Raw genomic sequence first — 21797 nt, 5'->3', positions numbered from 1 at the left:
AAGAGAGTCATCAACCAGGAAGGGAAGACGAAGGAAGTTGAAACAGGACATTTTGTCCCCTGGTTCTCAGATGTAAATGTTTTTCAAGAGGGGGACTGAAACTATAAAAAGGAGGGACAAACATCCCAAGGCTCTCCTCTCTCTCTCTCTCCTGACCCATTGCATTCATTGCACCTGAAGAGACATAGGAAGCAGTCGCTGGACTCTGTAAAAGGAGTGCTTACCTAAAGAGTTTGGTGTGTAAGACTGCTGAAAGTATATGGTGTGAAACTGTGATTGAATCTAATATTGTTTGTTAAGTTAGACATCAGAAGGGTTTTATTTATTTTCTTGTAGCCATTTCTGACTTTTATGTCTCATTACTTATACTCATTTAAAATCTCTCTCTTTGTAGTTAATAAACTTGTTTTACTGTTTTATCTGACCCAGTGTATTCAAGCTGAAGTGGCTGGGCAATTCTATTTGGGGCAACAAGTTGTGTGCGTATTATTCCTTTCAAGGAATAATAGACTTGCATATTTGTACTGTCCAGGAGAGGGCTGGGCAGTATACAACATGCATTTCTGAGGGAAGATCTAGGGCTGGAGATGTGTTGGGATCACCCTGCAATATAACCAAAGCTGGTAATAGCCAAGATGTGGCTGGCTGGCTGCAGCACACCCACACACGTATCTGGAAGTGCTGTCTGTGAGCAGACCAGGCTGGAGGCTGAACCAGCAAGGTATTGTAAAGGGCACTCCAGATTACAGGACAAGGGTGACATAGCTATTCGTTAGCCTGGATTGTATTGTATCCTGGTATGTCACAGTTGTGTTTTCGTATGAAGAAAAAAAAACACAATTCAGTTCAGAGCACTGAATGTATACATCTGTGGTGAAATCAGCAGGACTGACAAGTCCATTGACACTATGGGGAGCAGATTTGAATCAATAGTCTCTGAGAGAGGAAAAAGAACAGCAAGGAAGAAATGTTGCATGATTCCCAGCAGATTGCAAACAGACTGAAGAAGGAAGGAACGTGTACATGTTACAGAACAGGACTGAGACAGAAAGAGCAGAACAGGAGAGATGGATTCCAAGAAGCTGTCAAGGGAACAGTTAGAGTGAATGGACAGAGAAAGGAACATGCAGGGAAAAGGCTTTAGATGTGATACAGAAACAGACAAGTCTGCTAGAGAACTTTGTAGCCCACGGATCCAATTCATCCTGCCAACATACCATCGTGTGCTGCATACTATTCAGAACACAGGGTACTGGGAGCATCCATTAATCCCCTCAGTTCTGAGAGGGATAGAGCAACTTCCATTCAACATACATATGACAGCCCCAGAATTCACCACCTGCCATAACAAGACTCTCAAATACAAAAGATGGCTGGAAGCCTTTTTTTGCATCTGTACTTGTGGCAGAATAAACAAACATAGCACATTGCTCATTTCCCCTCACTCTCCATCCAGAAAAATTAAATAAAAAGACTAGGCTAACAAATCTCACATTTATGGGAACGTACTTGGTTCCAGGCAGGTACCCTCATAATCCCAGCAGCAGTTTTGACGCTCTTTACAGCCACCATCACACTGGCAGCCCTGCTCCTTTTTATTAAATGGCTCATTACATCTGTTTCTGCAGCTGACTGTAAAGAGAACAAAAGATGGTTTTAGCACTAAAGTTATTCCAATCCTTAAGAATGCAACAATTATATGGAACACGGCCAGGAGCCTAGAGTCAGAATGTTCTGAATAATTGCCAAAAACTATTTCCCAAATCACTTGTCAACACATTTAGTAAAATGGGGAAAAGATGTGAAATTCAGACCTGGTAAAAAGGCCTTGTAAACAAAATTGAAAGTAAAAAAATATTTAAACTATTAATTTTAAAGTTATATAAAGAGATACAGTTATATATGTTCGTAAAAAAACAGAGTTCTGGCTTCAATCCTCTGAATGTGCTTAACATCATGCATTTCTCCCAAAGTCTGGGTAAATAGGTAATCCTTGCAACATGCCTTTAAGTGCAACAAATTCAGGCATTTTGGTCCAAAGGAAGAGAGGGTTCCTGTGGCAAGGTATACTACCCTTTTAAAATACAATCTGGAGCTTACAGGAAAGACATCTTGGGCACAATCAAGGAGTACCCTGCCTGGCAGGGCCAGTGCAACCATTTAGGCAAACTAGGCGGCCGCCTAGGATGCCTAGTGGTTGAGGGCACCAAAAAGCCCGCTCAGGCCAGGAGGTGGAGTGGAGGTGAGCTGGGGCAGGGGGGCGCGGGGAGGGCCACCTGCAGTAACGTGGGGGGGGCGCATAGGGGAACCGCTCCCCACCCCAGATCACCTCCACTCTGCCTCCTCCACAGAGCACACAGCCCCCCCTCTGAGTCTCCTCCAATCGGTGCCGCAAGCCTGGGAGGGGAGGAGAATTAGAGCAGCGCCGGCGAGCTCAGTGGAGGAGACAGAGCCAAGGTGAGCTGGAGCGGGCTCTCCAGGCAGGGTTAGCTGCCAAAGAGTGGGGGGGTCTCCCCAGGTGGGGTTAGCTGCCGCAGAGGGGGGGTGCTTCCCAGGCGGGGTTAGCTTCTGCCGGGCGGGGAGTCTCCCCAGGCAGGGTTAGCTGCCACGGAGGGGGGTAGCTGTTGCAGGGGCGGGCTCCTCGGTGGCAGGGGGCTTGGTTAGCTGCCGCAGGAGGGTGGGGTTAGCTGGCGGGCGTTGCGCAGGGTGGAAGTTTCACCTAGGGCGCGAAACTTCCTTGCACTGGCCCTGCTGTCCGGCTCTTGGAGCTGGGCTATATAAACAGGAGAAGCAAGTTCAGAGATGAGAGGAACCAGAAACTATGCTGGCAGGTATAAACGGCAGGCCCTGTTTCCCCACCCACACCCCACACACACCCCACACACCCCTGCCCCACTCCGCAGGCACCTGGATGCTAGCCTGACCTAGGCGCTAGAGATTTTGATTTCTGACTCTGAGTTTGTTTGCTCTGAGGCACTGGCCTTGTGAACTTCCTTAAACTGCTCCTCCCCTGACTTGATGCCTAAGAGACAGGGAAAAAGCTTGACTGTCGCCTAGAACAATAAGAGAATTAGGAGCTCTACTGGCAGGATCAGTTTGGAGGTCTTCTTAAAGGGGACTCTTTCTTTTAAATTAGTTTGACCTTCCCCTTTCTCAGATTCTATCCAGTTCTAAAGTCAAGTCTGGAGGTTTGAGTGCCTCCAGTCACCAAAGCTATGGCAATAACACACACGGAGAGAGTTCTCTCACACTGTGAAGTCCCAACCCATTTAGGGCTTTATAAGTCAAACCCAACTTCATCTGGAACCGAAAAGGTAGCCAATAAAAAGCATGCGCCTGCAAATGTATTGTAGATACATATCAGAGCACTTGTACTTCAAACTATTGTATTTGCACCAGAAATTTACCAGGTAGATGTGCAACTAGCCAGATTTACAATTCCACCACATTTGCAAAAATGCAGGTGCACATTTTGCATATGTACACTTCTCTGCTCTCCATCACTGACAATTTGTCAAGTGTTTTCTAGTTGAGTTCTAGTCTGTTACAAGAGGGTTTGGGCTGCTGCTGATTTTAATAAATGTATTGATATGCACCCAACATGAAAAAGTAATCCTACCTTGTTTTCCTACACGAATAATCCATTGAATGTCTGACCTTGTCTTTGGGACTTTCAACCACCCTATGTCGTGAAGAAGGGTGGAATGGACCTAACTGAATTTAAGTTATTTTGCATTTAACATGCTAAGTCTCAGGGTATGTCTACACTGCACAGTTAATCTGGGTTTTTCTGGTTTTAGCCGAACCCCCCTACCATCCACATAGAAAAAATCTCTGACCCAGGTTTGGAGGTGCTTTAAGCCCAGCTTGTTTACCCAGCTGATGGGTGTGGGTTAGAGCCCAAGTTGGGTTCTACTCTAACTTGGGATGGCACCTGCCCAGTGTGCAATGAGATGCCGGCAAAATCACCTAAGTGTTAACAGTCCTCCACTGCCCTTCCCACAATTCTCCCTGAAGGACAAACAAGCTCTCCCACAATTGACTGAGAAAGACTCCTAGAGTTTCTCACTACAAAGAACCATGGCATATGCCCCCAGACACACATGGACAAGTGCAGAAACAGTTAGGACATAGTAATGCAAATATGGCTTTGCTGTGATCGTGCTCACACCCAGGCTAGTCTAACCTGAATGCCAGTCACCCAGGTTAACTGTGCAGTGTACATATAGCCTAACTTAAGAACAGTGTAATCCCTTTGAAATGCAAGCTTTCATACTCCTAACAATATTAAATTCCTTCTTATTATTTGTTTAGAGAATATATAATAGAAAAATAGAATATTCCATGCAGAGGTCTAATTATATTTTTCAAAAACTTGAGATACTGCAGAATTATTATGGGCACTATCATGAAATTTACTTTTAATACTTAAGTTTATCCAATAGGATCAAAGCCATTATCACAAGATTTAATATCTCTGATTTTGTACTGCAACTGCTCACTATTGTATTACTATTTCATAAGCTAAGCCAGTCATAATGAAAGTAGTAAGAGTAAAAGGGCTTGATTCACAATTGCCCTGCAGCTAGCAGTCAAATACACCAGGGCAAAGTGGTTATAAAAGATTGTATTCTGATCTGTTAACATTTTACACCATTTTACATCAGTTTTGTACAGGCGTAATTGATTCCACAGGGTGGAAAGCAATGGAGAATCAGGCTCTACACGTCAATAAATGTTACGTGGCAAGTTGACAATACATCATGCTATTTGGTTAAGAGTCACTGAAGAGTTTATTATCATAGTTACAAAGAATATCACAAGATGCCAGAAGAAGGAAACGAGCAAGAAAAATAATAAGTGGGGAAGAGTAGGGAAACAAGTTTAACACATTAACATAGGTACCGTAAGAATGAGGAAAAAAAAACATTTCATCATCATTTTGTGGCTGCACAGATAGAATTGTTTTAAACAAAGCTATCCAATTATTGAGATTGCACGGAGTTGGTTGGGACATTTTTGACAAAATAAAATTTCATCAAAGTAAGTTGTTTTGTCAAAGCCAAAATATTTTATGGAGGCATATCGGTTTCAGTAAAGTTTTTATTTGAAAGGGCCTTATTTGCATGAAGAATTCTCTGGTCTCTTCTGACAAGAGAGAGACCGAATTGAAAAGCTCAGGCTTTCGATTTGAAAATAGATGTTTCAATACATTTTTATTTTGCAAAAGCATTCAGAAAGTTTTGATTTTCTTCCAGTGCACAATTAAAACAAATTTTGAAACCTCAGGAATTGCCATGAAATAGAATTGTTGTCCTCCAGACAGCTCTACATTGCATTCTAACTAGACTAGTTCTCATTATTAATTAGAGCTGATTAAAAATCAGAATTTCCATCATATGGGAAATTCAGATATTTCAATATGTTTTTGTACTGAATCAGGATGAAAAGCTACATAGAAAGTTTTCTCATGGAATGGAAAGTTCAGACAAATGTCAGTTGGGAGCTGTTGTATAATTACTTGGCCAATCACTCTCAGCTCTTAACCCAGACTCTCTCTCATAATGCAACATGATCATTTGACTCACATGCTGCACAACGTCAGCAGCTAGAGAGGAGAGTGTGGTCCATTGTGGGACCTTTGGTCTAGCCAGGGAGTCTGGCAACTGGAGGCATAGGCGTCGACTCCAAGGGTGCTCTGGAGCACCCATGAGGAAAAATTAGCGGGTGCTCTGCACCCACTGGCAGCTCCTCACTCCACCTCACCTCCGCCTCTGCTCCGCCTTCTCCCCTGAGCACACCATGCACCTCTTTTTCCCCTGTAGCTCCCAGCACTTCCTGCCACAAAACAGCTGCTTTGCAGCAGCAAGCACCGGGAGGGAGCGGGGAGGAGGGGAAATGTGGTGCGCTCAGGAAAGAGGCAAGGCCAGGGCCAGGATTTGCGGAAAGGGTTCAATAGAGGCAGGGAGGGGGCAAAGTTGGGGCAGGGACTTTGGGAAAGGGGTTGGAATGGGAGCGGGGCAGGGGTAGAGTTGAGGCAGAGCCAGGAGCAGGGGGGCACGAGCACCCACTGGTGCCGGAAAAGGTTGGTGCCTATGACTAGAGGATAGCGGGGGCATGAGGCATCTGAACTACATTTCCTGTGAAGCAGTGCAGCAGTTCAGGTGAATACAGATTAATGTCAAACTGACGAAAAATGAAGTGTTTCAATTTGGTTTAACAGATTGAATTGTTTCTATTTGAGTTGCCCAGCCTGAAACAAAATATTTTGTTTTGACTTTCCTAACAAAAGACTTTTAAAAATAAAAAAAAAATAAAAATTTACCCACAATTTTGAAGAATTTGCATTTTGGCAAAAAATTCCCAACCAGTTCTAATATTAAGCACTTCAAAGTCAAATATACTTAATAAGGGGGGCACAAAAAGCATCCAGTGCTATTATGTACGAAGTATGTCACTTTGCAGTAATAATTTGCAACTGTCTAGTACCTTCTATCTCAACTTATTTTACAAACATTATTTAATTAAGCCTCCCCATCCTTGTGAGGCAGGTATTATCACCCCCATTTTACAGATGGGGAACTGAGGCACAGCCATTAAGGCCACATTTTTAAAGCTGTCCACCAATTTTGGGGAGGCCTCCTTTTTATGCTGCCCACCCTGAGAAATCTAGGACCTAATTTTCACAAGTGTTGAGCAGCCATGGTTTATTTTTTATGAAATTACAGGTCATCCTCTGTTTAAATGTTTTGTTGGATGGAAGCATAAATTAATATTGTACTGAAAATATTGTAAACGTACCTTGCACTTGGTCTTCATGTTTTAGTCCTAGTCCCAAGCCTAGTCCAAGTGATATAACCACCAAAGAGACTAAAAGAACCTGTCATAAAAAATGTCATATACTGTGAGGTATTTCATTTGCAGGTGACAGAAAAATTGGGGGAGTGGTAAATAATGAAAAGGACTGGTCACCGATTCAGAGCGATTTGGATCACTTGGTAAACTGGGCACAAGCAAACAATATGCATTTTAATATGGCAAAATGTAGGTGTTATAGCCCATAGAGCTAACTTAGTTTTTTATTTTACTCAGCAGTGACACAAGGAACCTACATGCCTGTATCCTGTGTAAGGTATTGGCTTAAGTAAGTAGGAACCAAGAACGTACTTACAGAATGGGGAACTTTATGCTGGGAAGTAGTGACTCTGAAAAGATTAGGGGGTTGAGGTGGATAATCAGCTGAACATGACCTCCTGGTGCAATGCTGTGGCCAAAGGAGCTAATGTCACCTTGGGTTCCATAAACAGGAAATTCTCAAGTAGGCGTAGAAAGGTTAATATACTTCTGCATTTGGCACTGTGCCCGGTATTTGGAATATTGTGTCCAGTTCTGGTGCCCACAATTCAAGAAGGATGTGTGAAGGATTGGGGGTCTCAGAGCCAGTCCCACAGCTCCCCAGGCAGAGATCAAACCATGGCTACCACCTGGAACCTGTGGCGAGAGGGGCTGGTGGAGCTTTAGCTCATTGAGAGCTTCACTCACAAAACTCCTGACTGGGGGAAACGTCCAGCCTCATTGATTGCCTCAAACACATTACTTAAGCCAAAATGAAGCACAGGAAGGTGTCTGAGTAGCTATGTTAATTTTTGGCTGGCTGCTATTGTGGACCCTGCCTACTCACCTGATTTCTGAGCCCTACCTTCCAGCCAGTTCCTGCAGCCCACCTCTTCTAACCCTCCTTTTCTCAGATCCCTGTCTGCTCCCAGTTCCTGCTCTCTCACCTCACTCCAGGACCTTGCTCCTACACCCTACCCCTGACTCAGACGCCAGCTCTGATCTTTGTCCTGACACATGACCTGTATCCAGTTCTGCCCCCAGCACTGGTTCCTGGCTTCCAACTCTAACCATAGGGAATGATCGCCCACACCCTGGTACTTATACAATAAAATATCATAAACTGGAGAGGGTTCAGAGAAGAGCTACATGAATGATTAAAGGATTAGAAAACGCCTTATAGTGATAGATTCAAAGAGCTCAATCTATTTGAAAAGTTATGGAAGATGGGAGAGATTTCATAAGACTGGAAAATGGCACTATATTTGCTGATCTATACAAAGGGAAATAAGGACAACCCAGGGAATTACAGACCTGTCAGCTTAACTTCTGTACCTGAAAAGATAATGGAGCCAATTAAGCAATCAATCTGCAAAGATCTTAGAAGATAATAATGTAATAAGTAACAGTCAGCATGGATTTGTCAAGAACAAATCATGTCAAACCAACCTGTTAGCTCTCTTTGACAGGGTAATAAGCCTTGTGGATAGGGGGGAAGCGGTAGACATGGTATATCCTGACTTCAGTAAAGCTTTTGATACTGTCTTGCATGACCTTCTCATAAGCAAACTAGGGAAATGCAACCTAGATGGAGCTACTATAAAATGGATGCAAAACTGGTTGGAAAACCATTCCCAGAGAGTAGTTATCAGTGGTTCACAGTCACGCTGGGAGGGCGTAACGAGTTGGGTCCCACAGGAATTGGTTCTGTTCAATATCTTCATCAATGATTTAGATAATGGCATACAGAGTACACTCATAAAGTTTGAGGCCAATACCAAGCTGGGAGGGGGTTGCAAGTGCTTTGGAGGATAGGATTAAAATTCAAAATGATCTGGACAAACTGGATAAATGATCTGAAATAAATAGATTAAATTTAATAAGGACAAATGTGAAGTACTCCATTTAGGAAAGAACACTCAGTTATACACATACTAAATGGGAAATGACTGCCTAGGAAGGAGTACCGTGGAAAGGGACCTGGGGGTCATAGCGGACCACAAGCTAAATATGAGTCACCTGTGTAACACTGTTGCAAAAAAAGTGAACATCATTCTGGGATGCATTAGCAGGAGTGTTGTAAGCAAGACATGAGAAGTAATTCTTCAGCTTTACTCCACACGGATTAGGCCTCAATGGAGTATTGTGTCCAGTTCTGGATGCCACGTTTCAGGAAAGATGTGGACAAATTGGAGAAAGTCCAGAGAAGAGCAACAAAATGATTAAAGGCAAGAAAACATGACCTATAAGGAGATTGAAAAAATTGGTTTGTTTAGTCTGGGAAGAAGACTGAGAGGGGACATAACAGTTTTCAAGTAAGTAAAAGGTGTTATAGGAGGAGAGAGAAGATTGTTCTTCTTAACTCTGAGGATAGGACAAGAAGCAATGGGCTTAAATTGCAGCAAGGGAGGTAATGGGTTAGACATTAGGAAAAACTTCCTAACTGTCAGAGTGGTTAAGCACTGGAATAAATTGCCTAGGGAGGTTGTGGAATCTCCATCACTGGAAATTTTTAAGAGCAGGTTAGACAAACACCTGTTAGGAATGGTCTAGATAATTGGTCCTGCCATTAGTGCAAGGAACCAGACTAGATGACCTCTAGAGGTCCCTTCCAGTCCTATGATTCTATGATTTAGCTTAACAAAAAGAAGGTTAAAGGGTGATTTGATTACAGTCTATAAATACCTACATGGGAAACAAATATTTAATAATGGGCTTCAATCTAGTAGAGAAAGGTATAACAGGATCCAATGGCTGGAAGTTAAAGCTAGAGAAATCCATACAGGAAATTAAGAGTACATTTTTACCAGTGGCAGCAATTAACCACTGAAACAAATTATCAAGGGTAATGGTGGATTCTCCATCACTGACACATTTTAAAGCACGACTGTATGTTCTTCTAATAGATATGCTCCAGGAATTATTTTGGGGCAGTTCTATGGCCTGGTTTATACAGACTAGATGATCACAATGGTCCCTTCTGGCCTTGGAATCTTTGAATTTTATCACATATGCTGTCCATCAGTAGTATCTATAAAAGCTAACAAATGAAAAAATTGGGGGGATCCTGAGCTGAGAGGTGTGAGAGAGAGTCTGTAGCTGTAGACATAAAAGTAAAATTTGTGACGTGCTGCTTATATTTTAGCAAGAAGCTGCCACAAAAATGTCTCCCCTTGAACAAGTGAGTAATCCCATGTGGTAAACAGGGATGTATTTGCTTGCAGAGGGGGGAGGGACTGGTGAATCTATTAATGTGCTTTCCCTTAAAACAAAAAAGCTTTCTCATAACCAAGGAGGGAGGCAGCACTTGATAAAATACTTGTGTTAAGCACATTTGCCTTGAAGTGATTACACTTTGATCTGAAGAAGTACTACATATATTGATAATGTAGCATGCTGTTGCGTAATTTGAAAAAGTTGTACTTTAATCATGTCTCTTAGCATAGGTAAAAGATTTTAAACCATGATCAAATTTTAAAAAATCACTATCTTCCTCAATACCAAGATACTATTCTCTCAGCCATCATCTCTAGAACCCAAGTTCTCCCCTCCCTTCCTTGAAATAGCTGGGGGGAAAAGATACACCTCAAAGCTTTCCCGCTGAGTCATCAACACAGGCTCAGGGGAACCAAGGATGGAAATAAACTCCAGAGTCTAGGAAACGTCACTTAGAATGCCCTGCCACCAATCCCCTAATAAAACCAAGGGGAGTAATAGCCCAAACTAATTGCAATTATATAAAAAAAAAAATAAAGAAACAGTCTGAAAAGTAGATAGGAGTAGGGACAAAACCTCTTAAAGATTTCTAGATTATTATTAATTATTATTATTTGTATTATCATAGTGCCTAAGAGCACCAGTCATAGACCAAGACCCTGTTGTGCTAAGCACTATACAAACATGTAAGTTTCAACTGGCAACTATTTGATAATGAGTACTTACAATGAAACACAGATGTTCTCTACATGCCCCATATGGGAAATCCCAATTAATAAGCAGGCAACTACTTTCTCTCCCAGAAGCAATTTCCTGATGCAGCCCTACACAGAGCATACTGTAGTAATCCATTCCCCAGATCACCAAATGCATGGATAACCCTTGTGAGGTCTGTTCTGCAACCGTAAGAAAAGGCCACCAGAAACTTCTTGCCAAGTACATAGGATGGAAAGCACTCTTGGCAACTTCTGTTGCCAGAATACCCAGCAGCTGCTCTGGCTCTAACAAGATCTCTAGGTTGTTAGTCTGTGTAACAAATGGTAGCCATGCTCAGGATGCCAAAAAAATTTCCACCATTTCCTCAATTATCATCCCCATAATCTTATATGGGTGCAACCTCTGTCAGCAAATTCTTATTCTTATACCCAGTGTCTGTTAGACAGGGGGCATGCTACATCGGCCAGGTCAGAGGAGATGGATCTATCACACTGAGTGGAGGAGTGGATTTAAGAACAAGGGCTGACAGGGCAAACTGGGGAGGCCCAATGGTAGGCATCAGCATGTGATTTAGGGGCTAGAGAGGCCTGTGGGTGTTTGGTAGGCAAGAGGAACAGACTCGGGGCAGCTAAAGATACATGCTGGTTGACAGCCACAAGTGAGAAGCTACAGCTCCCTTTCCTCAGCCTAATCTGCAATCAGGGGGACACAGTCTCCTTACCCATCTGAAGAAGGGCCATAATGAAGACCTGTTAAGTCTACCATTTTCTCCAGGAGACTATTTCAGGTCTCCTTCCCAGGCTTCTGAGCTGGAAGCTTCATCTCTCAAAGTAACAAGGAGACGCAAGAGGAAATTGTGGTTAGAGCATCTCACTTTACACCCTTCCCCCAGAAACAGACTGCAGCAACTTAGCTGAGAATGACCACAGAGACTAGGAGCCAGATGAAGAAACTAAGGAGGATGCTCATATCTGATATGACACAAACAAATGAGCCCTCTCTGGCTTCTGTTCCTCCTCCTCCCAGCTGTGGCCCTTTCCCCACCTGCATCTGCCCTAACACTCCCAGCAGGGTTCATCTAGGAGGCTCCTATCCAGCCCCAACTGCTGCCAAGCTCCATGTAATCAGGTTCAAAGGAGTAGCTGCTGAGTCTCTCCCTCCACTCTCCAGCTCCATGCTCCTGCCTTTGCAGGCTTGCCTGAGCTAATGGTAGCAGTTCCTTCTTTCTCTACCTTCCCTTGTTTCAAGATACTGGGGACCACTGCTGGGTTAAGGGAAATATGTGCTTCTCTAGCATCCCTGGAGGAAAAATGTCCAAAGGAGGGATTGAAGAAAGAAGGGTGGAAAGAGAGAAGTGGGTGGAAAATAATTTCCCAAAGGGGAATTTAAAGGCTTCATCAGAGGCTTCATCATCTCTTATGCCACACAGGAGTAATTAAACACCTTAAATTGCAAAAGTGTTGTGCCTATGGATACAACAGCTGGCAAAGTATGACTGAGGTTATGGAATGAAAGACTATGAGCAGTCGGATGCACTGAAATAGATCTGGAACTCCTGGAGGACCTTCCCGGAAGGGCCAACACAGACTGGTCAATGTAGTGATGCCTGAACCACCTGCACAAGCAAATTGGTAGATCAAAGACTAATATGATCAAATGGGCAGGGCCAGCTCCAGGCACTAGCTCAGCAAGCAGGTGCTTGGGACAGCCAAGGGGAAGGGGCGTCACGTCGGGCTCTTCGGCAGCAATTCAGTGGCGGGTCCTTCGGTCCCTTCCGAAGGGAAGGACCTGCCACTGAATTGCCACCGAAGAAGAAAGCAGCGCGGTGGAGCTGCCGCCGATCACGATCGTGGTGTTTTTTTGCCCTGCCAATTGGGGCGGCAAAAAACCCTGGAGCCGGCCCTGCAAATGGGGCAACTCTTAATGACATGAATATATGTGAGTGCAGTGAGGTGCAGACCATGGAGCACCTGCTGGTTTGCTGACTTATTGGTGAGATCTATATGAAGGAGGACCTTGCTTCAGAAACGGAAAAGACCATCACTTGTGCACAGTTCTGGAAAATCATCTAGTTTGTGACAAGGACATGAGAATAAAAAGCTGCACCTTTAAAAAGAAATGGAAAGAACATAGACTTGATATCCATTTGAAGGAAATTAAGGCCTTGGATGTAGATTATGCTTCCGCCCTGTCCCCAGAGAAAATCAGAACCCTCATCAATCTAAGCTACAAAAGCAACAAACTTTTGTCCCAAAAGGTTGAATTTGCTTTATTCTATTTAAAGCAAAACTACTGGAAATCTGGCAAAAGAGCTGGCAAGCTGTTTGCAGACAGACTTAAGCAAAAGGCTAACAGAAATAAGATTGCTGCTATTCACGATAGTAGCAATAAATTATCTACAACACAGATATTAATAAACAATGTCAACAGTTTTAATCAAAACGATATTTAGCTGAAGAGGGAATCTGTAAAGATGCCCTAGATCACTTTTATAGTGGATTGTCTCTGTCATAGGTCTCTGACTCTCAGAAGAAACTTTTAGATGCCCCTCTAGAAATTGTGACTATAAAAGAAATGAAGGTCAGAATGACTCCTGACAGGTTCCCAACTGAATTTTACAAAAAGTTCTGTGAAACTTTAACACCTAGATTATTGAATATGTTCAATGAGGCCAAGAATGAGCAAACTCTCCCACCTACTCTGAGAGAAGCTGTAATTTCAGTTATTCCTAAACCTGGGAAAGACTGTGGACTAAGTAGTAATTACAGGCCAATTTCTTTAATCAGTTGTAGCACTAAGATTTTCATTAAAGCTCTTGATATGCAACTGGACAAAGTCCTCTCACACATTAAACAGATAAATCAGGTAGGCTTCCTTCATAATAGACATAGCTCAGATAATTTGCATTCAACTGATTGATATTATTTCCAGCAAATTTGCAAATTAATTCCAATTAATCAGTCTCTCGTTGGAGTCTGTTTTTGAAGTTTTTTTGTCATAATATTGCGACTTTTAGGTCTGTGATGGAGTGGCCAGGGAGATTGAAGTGTTCTCCAACTGGTTTTTGAATGTTGGCATATATCACATTGGTAGATGTGTAGGTGAATGAGCCTCTGAAGTCACCTACTACAGATAGTAGTACCCAGAAGTCACCTACTACAGGACAGGCCCAACAAAGAAAGTAACAGAACGCCACTAGCCATCATCTTCAGCCCCCAATTAAACCTGTCCAGTGCATCATCAAGAATCTACAACCTATCCTGAAGGATGATCCATCACTCTCACAGATCTTGGGAGACAGGCCAGTCCTTGCTTACAGACAGCCCCCAAACCTGAAGCAAATACTCACCAGCAACCACACAGCACACAACAAAAACACTAACCCAGGAACCTATCCTTGCAACAAAGCCCGTTGCCAACTCTGTCCACATATCTATTCAGGGGGATACCATCATAGGACCTAATCATATCAGCCACACTATCAGAGGCTCGTTGACCTGCACATCTACCAATGTGATATATGCCATTATGTGCCAGCAATGCCCCTCTGCCATATACATTTGTCAAACCGGACAGTCTCTACAAAAAATAATAAATGGACACAAATCAAACGTCAAGAATTACAACATTCAAAAACCAGTTGGAGAACACTTCAATCTCCCTGGCCACTATATTACAGACCTAAAAGTTGCAATATTACAACAAAAAAACTTCAAAAACTGACTCCAATGAGAGATTGATGAATTGGAATTAATTTGCAAATTGGACACCATTAAATTAGGTTTGAACGAAGACTGGGAGTGGATGGGCCATTACACAAAGTAAAGTATTTCCCCATGCATTCCTCACATCTTCCTGTCAATTGCTGGGAATGGGCCATTTTCCTTACCACTACAAACAGTTCTTTTTCTTTCCTGCTGATAATAGCTCACCTTAACTGATCACTCTCCTTATAGCGTGTATGGTAACACCCATTGTTTCATGTTCTCTATGTATTGTGACAGATCCAAACCAGCGGGTACAGAAGTCTGGTAGAGGGCAAATATATTGGTCACAGGATGAGTAGTTTTCTGTTCCCTGAGTGACCAGAGCAGGGACTGCACTAGAGTAATCAGAAATCTGCTAGAACCAATTAAGACTGGCAGGATAATTAAGACACCTGGAGCCAATTAAGAAACTGCTAGAAACAATTAGGACAGGCCAGTTAAACAGGGCACCTGAGTTTAAAAAGGAGCTCACTTCAGTTTGTGGCATGTATGTGAGGAACTGGGGACAAGAGGAATGAGGAGTTGACAGTGAGAAGATATACTGCTGGAGGACTGAGCAGTACAAATATTATTAGGCACCAGAAGAAAGGTTCTGTGGTGAGGATAAAGAAGGTGTTGGGAGAAGGCCATGGGGAAGTAGCCCAGGGAGTTGTAGCTGTTGCGCAGCTGTACCAGGAAACTCTCTAGACTGCTGTAATCCACAGGGTCCTGGGCTAGAACCCGGAGTAGAGAGTGGGCCTGGATTCCCCCCCAAACCTCCCAACTCCTGATCAGACACAGGAGGAATTGACCTGGACTGTGGTTCCTACCCGAGGAGAAGGTCTCTGGGCTGTTTCCCAACCCACAGGGTGAATCTGTGAGGCAAGCAAATCTGCCAATAAGCACAGTACCCACCAAGGTACAGGAGGAACTTTGTCTCTGTGTGTGTGTGTGTATATATAAAAATCTCCTCCTACTGTATTTTCCACTGCATGCATCTGATGAAGTGGGCTGTAGCCCACGAAAGCTTATGCTCAAATAAATTTGTTAGTCTCTAAGATGGCACAAGTACTCCTGTTCTTTTTGCGAATACAGACTGACATGGCTGCAACTCTGAAATTTATTGCGAAATTACAACTTAAAAATGTAGAATTATTTTTATATAACTGCACTCAAAAATAAAATATAAAACTTTAGAGTCTATAAGTCCACTCAGTTGTACTTCTTGTTCAGCCAGTTGCTAAGATAAACAAGATAAAGCTGCCTGGTTCTTATTTACAATGTCATCTGACAACGAAAACCGGCGTTTGCAAAGTAAATTGGCTGTTCTATTACCTGTTATAGCCAGCATTGCAAAGTAAATTGGTGTTCTATTACAGTTTAACAATGCGATTTAAACTGTGATTAATTTCTTAAATTTAATTTGTTTTGAGTTAATCGCTTGAGTTAACTGTGATTAATTGACAGACCTACTAGATACCTAACTGTACAATCTCACTCTACTATTCCAAGCCCCTCATGTATCTTACCTTTTCCAGCTAACGCTCCACTTTCAATTAGTCTCCCTTGTAATCTTTTTATTTTATTCACAGAACAGTCTAATGCACAGATTTATGTTCAAAAAGAAAATAAAAAGGCTTGGGGGGGGGGGGGCTTTAGTTCTATGTGTCTTCTAGGTTTTTAATATTTTCCCATCTCCTTCATTAAAGTGAATGGGAAATGTCAGTTCTCACAGATTACATGGTTAAATAGGGTTTGGTTTGCCCTGTTTAAACTGGTTCTGTTTGTTAGAATGATTCTAAGTGGTGTTGAATTTCTCTCTGTGGCAGTACCTAATGCCATTCAGACTTTTCTGAATGGCTATGTTTTCATTATTACTGAAGTTTCCAGAGTCATAGACTCCTTCCCGCCCACCTGTAGAAGTGAGGTTTCTTGGACTTTTTTGATTACAGAGAAAAGCTTGAAAAAGTGCACTGAGCATACCACAAGGTTCCAAAAAAAAAACAAAAAACCCAGAACAAATAAGAGCCCCAAATTTATATTTACAAGCCAATCTCATTAGGGAGAAGGGGGAATTGACCCCCTAATACCTTAATATTTTGGGTTGGTGATATTATCTGCATCTCTACTCTTTGTACTTTGGTGCAAGGGTATTATTCATCAGTTACTTGTCTGCGTTTTCTGATTTACTAATGAAATATCTGAACACAGAATAAAATAAAAATAACAGCTCCCTTAGCCATGAAAGCAAGAAGCTACCTTTTCTCATTTTAAACAAATACATAACATATGAAGTGCTAAATACATTTTAATAGGCTCTTAGGGTAATACTACAAACATAATAATGTTGCAATAAAAGTGAGGCGGTGAATGCACAGGCTTATTTATTTTGTGTTGCAGTTCATTGAAGCCATATTAAAAAACTGTTAGTGTACTTCAGTAAAGCTTAAAGTGCAGATTTATAGTGATAACATAATAGCTCAGACATTGTTGAGGCTGCATGACCAATACTGTAAAATTCATAGAGTCCTGTCAGAGAAGTTCATACATTTGTCCAGTCTATACCTAATGGGATTGGAATTCTACAGGACAGGTTTATATAGTTAAATTAAACATAATGAAACTTCTTGCTAACAAATATCAAGTTCATAATGCAATAAGAACAACATTCTGAGAGAAACAGAAAAGTCACTACTTACACCACAGAGTATCTTATATTTCAGAAGTGTTTCTTTTTTAACAACCTCCTCTGTTTGTAAACTCATTAACTCCATCTGGCTGCTTTGATGTGCGTTTGTTTCTTTGTCAGAGAGCATTTTACTGTGAGAGGTATCTTCTGATATTGCTGTAGTCTTTTATCTCCTTTTTCAACTCAGCTACAGAGAACATTTCATCTTGGCATGAACTGAACACCTGGCACTCTGGTTTCAGGATTTTAATGAGATCAGAATCCCTGAGTCATAGGGCTGCAGGAAGTCACAATAACAGGAAAACACATTGAGCAGGGTCAAAGTGTGAGAAGCATGATCAAGGTCACTGTTTTGGTTGTGGTCAGTACATGTAGGGTTTTTTGTGTTTGTCATTTAAGATAAGAAGAGTACTTGAAAAATCAGAGTTTAGGATTAATTTATGAGCAAACAGTAAAGCAATCATCAAATCAAGTGAAATTCAAATACTTGATTAAAAGTCTCTCTTCACTTCAGCATGCTATTCACTATCCTCAAAGTTACATGAAAAGGATAAGCCAAATCACTTGTCATACAAGTGGATTTGTTTTGAATTCTATATCATATTTTCCCATGCTTCCATTGTGTTTTGAAGTCCTCTTCTTCTGTATCAATCCTGCCTTAAAATTCAATTTTTCCATGAAGCCTTCCAGTTAAGTCATCAGTAACAGAATAGATATTTTCATTTTTAAAAACCACCAGTATTACCAACTCTAACCATTCCCAATTGATAAGCAAGACAACAAAAATAATTAAATTGACTTAAAAATCATGAGGCCAAGCCCTGTTGCTAGGGGCTCTGCAGGGCTGCAGTGAGGTAGCTCCTCACTTTCAACTACAACTTTTCATGCCCTCTGGCCCCAGTTATGCTAATTCAGTGCTGGGGCATCCAGCCCTAAGGGGGCCAAGAACAGCATGGTGTAATCTTTCAGGGAGGAGTCCCACCAGTGCATTTGAAAAAGAGCAGGTAGCCCCTAAATGTAGTAAGGTGACCTGCCCCACCCCGCAATCAGTGGTTAGTCTTGCAACAATCCATTTCTTGCCTCTGACTTATTCTCGGCCTTTGAGCAATAACGCCCAACCCACTAGCTCCACTTTGGGTCAGTTTTGGCTACTGCCCAGCCTCCATCTAGCCTCCATTCACTGGGGCAGATTGCAGAATCAGCCACTCATCATAGGCAGAGGGGTCTAGACTGGCTGCCTTTACCCACCCTCAGGCTGCCCCTCTGCAAGCCCAATACCTAGGTAGGCCTAGAATTAGGCCCTGCAGCCTGAGGAATTGCTGGCCTAGGGCTTCCCAGCACCTAAGGCCTTTTCACAGCCCTGCCTTACTCTAGGTCCCCTGAGTGAGTTCCCCAGCAACCAGGCCTATCTCCCCTTCCAGTCAGAGAGACTGGTGCTTCTGGCTGCCCTGGCCTTCTTATAAGGCCCTGTTGCTCAGTTTGGGGCATGGCCCCAGCAGCAGCCACTTCCTCCAATCAGCCAAGGTTTTACTTTGCCCAGCCCCTGCCCTTTGCAAGGCTTTTCCAACCCCTCCAGGGCTGGAGCAGGTGCTCACCCTGCTACACCCATCTTGTCCCCCTTGCGCTTCAGGCCATCCGGTGGAGCGCAGGTCCAGTGCTCTATCTTGGCGTTTACCTTTCCGCCACGCATCCATCTCCGCCGGAGAACTGGCAAGGTTTGCAGTGCAGGGTGGCGGAGCGGCTCTGGAAATGGACAGGACTCCTCCGGTGCCTTTCCCTTCGAGGGAGAGCGCTGGTGCTCAATCAACTGGTCCTGTCCATGCTCTGGTACCGGCTCAACAACCTGGTCCCGGCCCCGGGCTTCCTGGCTGACCTCCGGAAGGTGGTTCTGGAGTTCTTTTGGCCAGGACTGCACTGGGTCCCTGCAGGAGTACTTCACCTGCCCCTGGAGGAGGGAGGCAGGGCCTGAAGTGCCTGGGCACTCAGGTCCACGTCTTCTGCCTCCAGGCACTGCAGAGGCTTCTTTATGGTGCGGGTGGTCCGGCGTGGAAAGCCCTGGCGCACGCCTTCCTGCGCCGCTTCCGAGGGCTCCGATACGACCAACAGCTCCTTTATCTCGAACCGAGGGGTCTTCCACGAGACCTCTCCAGGCTGCCGGTCTTCTACCAGGACCTCCTCCGGACCTGGAAGCTGTTCTTTGCAACCAGGTCCGTGGCGGCCACTGAGGGGGCGGATCTCCTCGCGGAGCCCCTGCTACACAATCCCCAGCTCCATGTGCAGGTGGCGGAGTCCCCCGCGGTGCGCCAGAGGTTGGTCCTGGTGGAAGCTACCAGGGTCGGAGACCTCCTGGACTACGACCGGGGAGGCTGGCTGGATCCCCTGATGCTCGCTCAATGCATGGGGCTCTCCAGACCTTGTATTCCCCGGCGCGTACTCCAGGAGGTGGAGGCCGCTTTGCCGCCCGCTGCTCGGGCCTACCTCGACCTGGTCCTGTGGGAGGGCACGCCCCGCCCACTCCAAGCCCTCCGGACCTTTTCATCCGGCCCCTGCCCTGTAGACCCGACCGGCCACCCTGCCCCTTCTCTGCAAGCCGGCTGCACGATCTGCAGCCGGTCCGTTTTCAAACTGCACCAAGGAAACAACTCTACATGCTCGTGCTCCACACCCTTCACTTCCTCACCCTCGTGTCCCGCCCCGACACAAAGTGGTGGGACCTCCTGCCACCTCTGGAGGGTGAGGAGCCCCGGTGGGCCAGCCTCTACTCTACCCTGGTCCCGAGGCCCGCCGGGAATGTCAGTTGGCGGCTCCTTCATGGGGCCGTGAGCACGGGCGTCTATTTGGCGCGGTTTACCCCTGTCCCATACACCTGCCCCTTCTGCAGCGTGAGGGAGACCCTGGCACACATCTACTTAGAGTGCGCCAGATTGCAGCCCCTATACCGGCTCCTCACTAATCTCCTGTAGCGTTTTTGGCTGCACTTTTCTCCCTCACTTCCTTCTCTACATGCTTCCTATCCGTGGCCCCACCAAGTCACGGGATCTCCTGGTCAACCTCCTCCTCGCCCTGGCTAAAATGGCCATCTACACAACGAGGGAGAGGAGGTTGGCCGACGGAGACTCTAGTGCCTGTGGGATTTGTTTCCGATCCTTGGTCCATTCACGTATCCGGGTGGAGTTCCTCTGGGCGGTGTTCACTGGTTCCCTTGACGCCTTCGAGGAGCAGTGGGCGCTGTCTGGGGTTCTCTGCTTGGTGTCCCCGTCAGGCTCCCTTCTTATGACCCTTTGACCTCACTCCTGTCCCTGTTCTTTTATTAGTTATCCCCCGAAATCAGTGGGGTTCTAAGGTCCTGTGGGTCCTCCCCTTAGGCTGGGGGGGATCCTTTAGCAGTGGGCAGTCTTCCGCCCGCCTGCTTCCCAGACACCCAATAGATACACCCATCCTGTATACAGTACATCTCAGTTATGTCATATCCATATCATAAGCATATTTCTATAAAGAATATGGAGTGCAACATCACACTGCCCCCTCCTTCAAACTAGATCCCATATCCCTTTGTGTCTGGAGTTTCTCTCCTCCTATTCCACCCTAACCCTCTGCAAGCTGGCTTCCTTTCCTGGCATTCTTCTGAAACTGCTCTCGCCAAAGTCTCTGATGACTTCTTCCTAGTCAAACCTCAGATCCAGCACTTCATCCTCATCCTTCTTGACCTGTCAACTGCTTTTGACACCATCAATTTGAGTTTCTTCTTGAGAGCTTGTCCTCCCTTGTCCTCTATGACTCTATCCTCTAGAGTAGTCATCTCCCAAATGCAGAAAAAAAGGCCACCCCATCCCAATAACAAGAAGGGTCCCAGTACTGACTGTAGCTAATTATTATCAAAACCTTTTAGAGAACCATTTTATGCACACCTCGGCCCCTGCACTGTGCCCCTCATTCTATCCCAGCTCACCCACAATCCTTTGCACTCTGCACCCCTGCCCATCCTAGCCTGCACCCCATGACAGACCCCTAGAACCCCCCACACTGACCATCTGCACCCCCGCCCCCTTTCCAGATGAGCCCCTCACTGTTGAAGCAGTGGCTGCAGCGTGAGTCCAGAGTAGCAGTGGTGGCCAGGGCAGGGATCAGGGAGATACCCAGGCAGCAGGACAAATGAGGGCCAAAGCCCCACACCATTGGCAGTGCTGCCAGGAGCAGCCCCAAGCTGGGTCATGGCTATGATTTGACCTACAGGAGGGTGGAGAGTGGTTGGGGCAGGGGCAGCAGTCCTTCCTCAGCAGCCTGACTGAGAGTCACTTCCTGCTCCTTGGAGCCCAAGAACTACTACTGCCTGGCCAGTTATCCTCCATTTTGCAGCTGTGCATTGGATTTTTCTGTCCTAGGTGAAGTATTTTGCACCTTTCCTTTCTGAATTTCATCATGTTGATTTCAGGCCAAATCTCTAATTTGTCAGGGTCATTCTGAATTCAAATCTGTCCTCCAAAGCACTTGCAATGCCTCCTAGCTTGAAGTAATCCACATATTTTATATGCATACTCTCCATTTCATCATCCATGTCTCTAATGACAATGCTGATTAATATGGGGCCCTGGGCA

At 44.6% G+C, this 21797-nt stretch overlaps 1 protein-coding gene across 4 annotated transcripts in view; it reads right to left on the bottom strand.

The window, feature by feature from the left end:
* Window positions 1-17329, bottom strand: part of ENPP3 (ectonucleotide pyrophosphatase/phosphodiesterase 3) — a 74824-nt gene extending 57495 nt beyond the window's left edge. For 3 of the 4 annotated variants that reach the window (XM_032800785.2, XM_075063946.1, XM_032800787.2), the window contains exons 1-3: window positions 17213-17308; window positions 6802-6880; window positions 1510-1632 (exon numbers count right to left, since the gene is read on the bottom strand). In XM_032800785.2, coding sequence (XP_032656676.2) covers window positions 1510-1632; window positions 6802-6880; window positions 17213-17287 — 277 coding nt within the window. In that variant the 5' untranslated portion in view covers window positions 17288-17308. Of the gene's footprint in view, window positions 1-1509; window positions 1633-6801; window positions 6881-17212 lie in introns of all 4 variants that reach the window. The other variant, XM_032800784.2, reaches the window with a different exon arrangement.
* Window positions 17330-21797: the final 4468 nt, after the last annotated feature.

Source organism: Chelonoidis abingdonii, chromosome 3, assembly GCF_003597395.2.
Source record: "Chelonoidis abingdonii isolate Lonesome George chromosome 3, CheloAbing_2.0, whole genome shotgun sequence".
NCBI classification, from domain to species: domain Eukaryota; kingdom Metazoa; phylum Chordata; order Testudines; family Testudinidae; genus Chelonoidis; species Chelonoidis abingdonii.
This window is presented reverse-complemented; position numbering and strand designations above follow the sequence as displayed.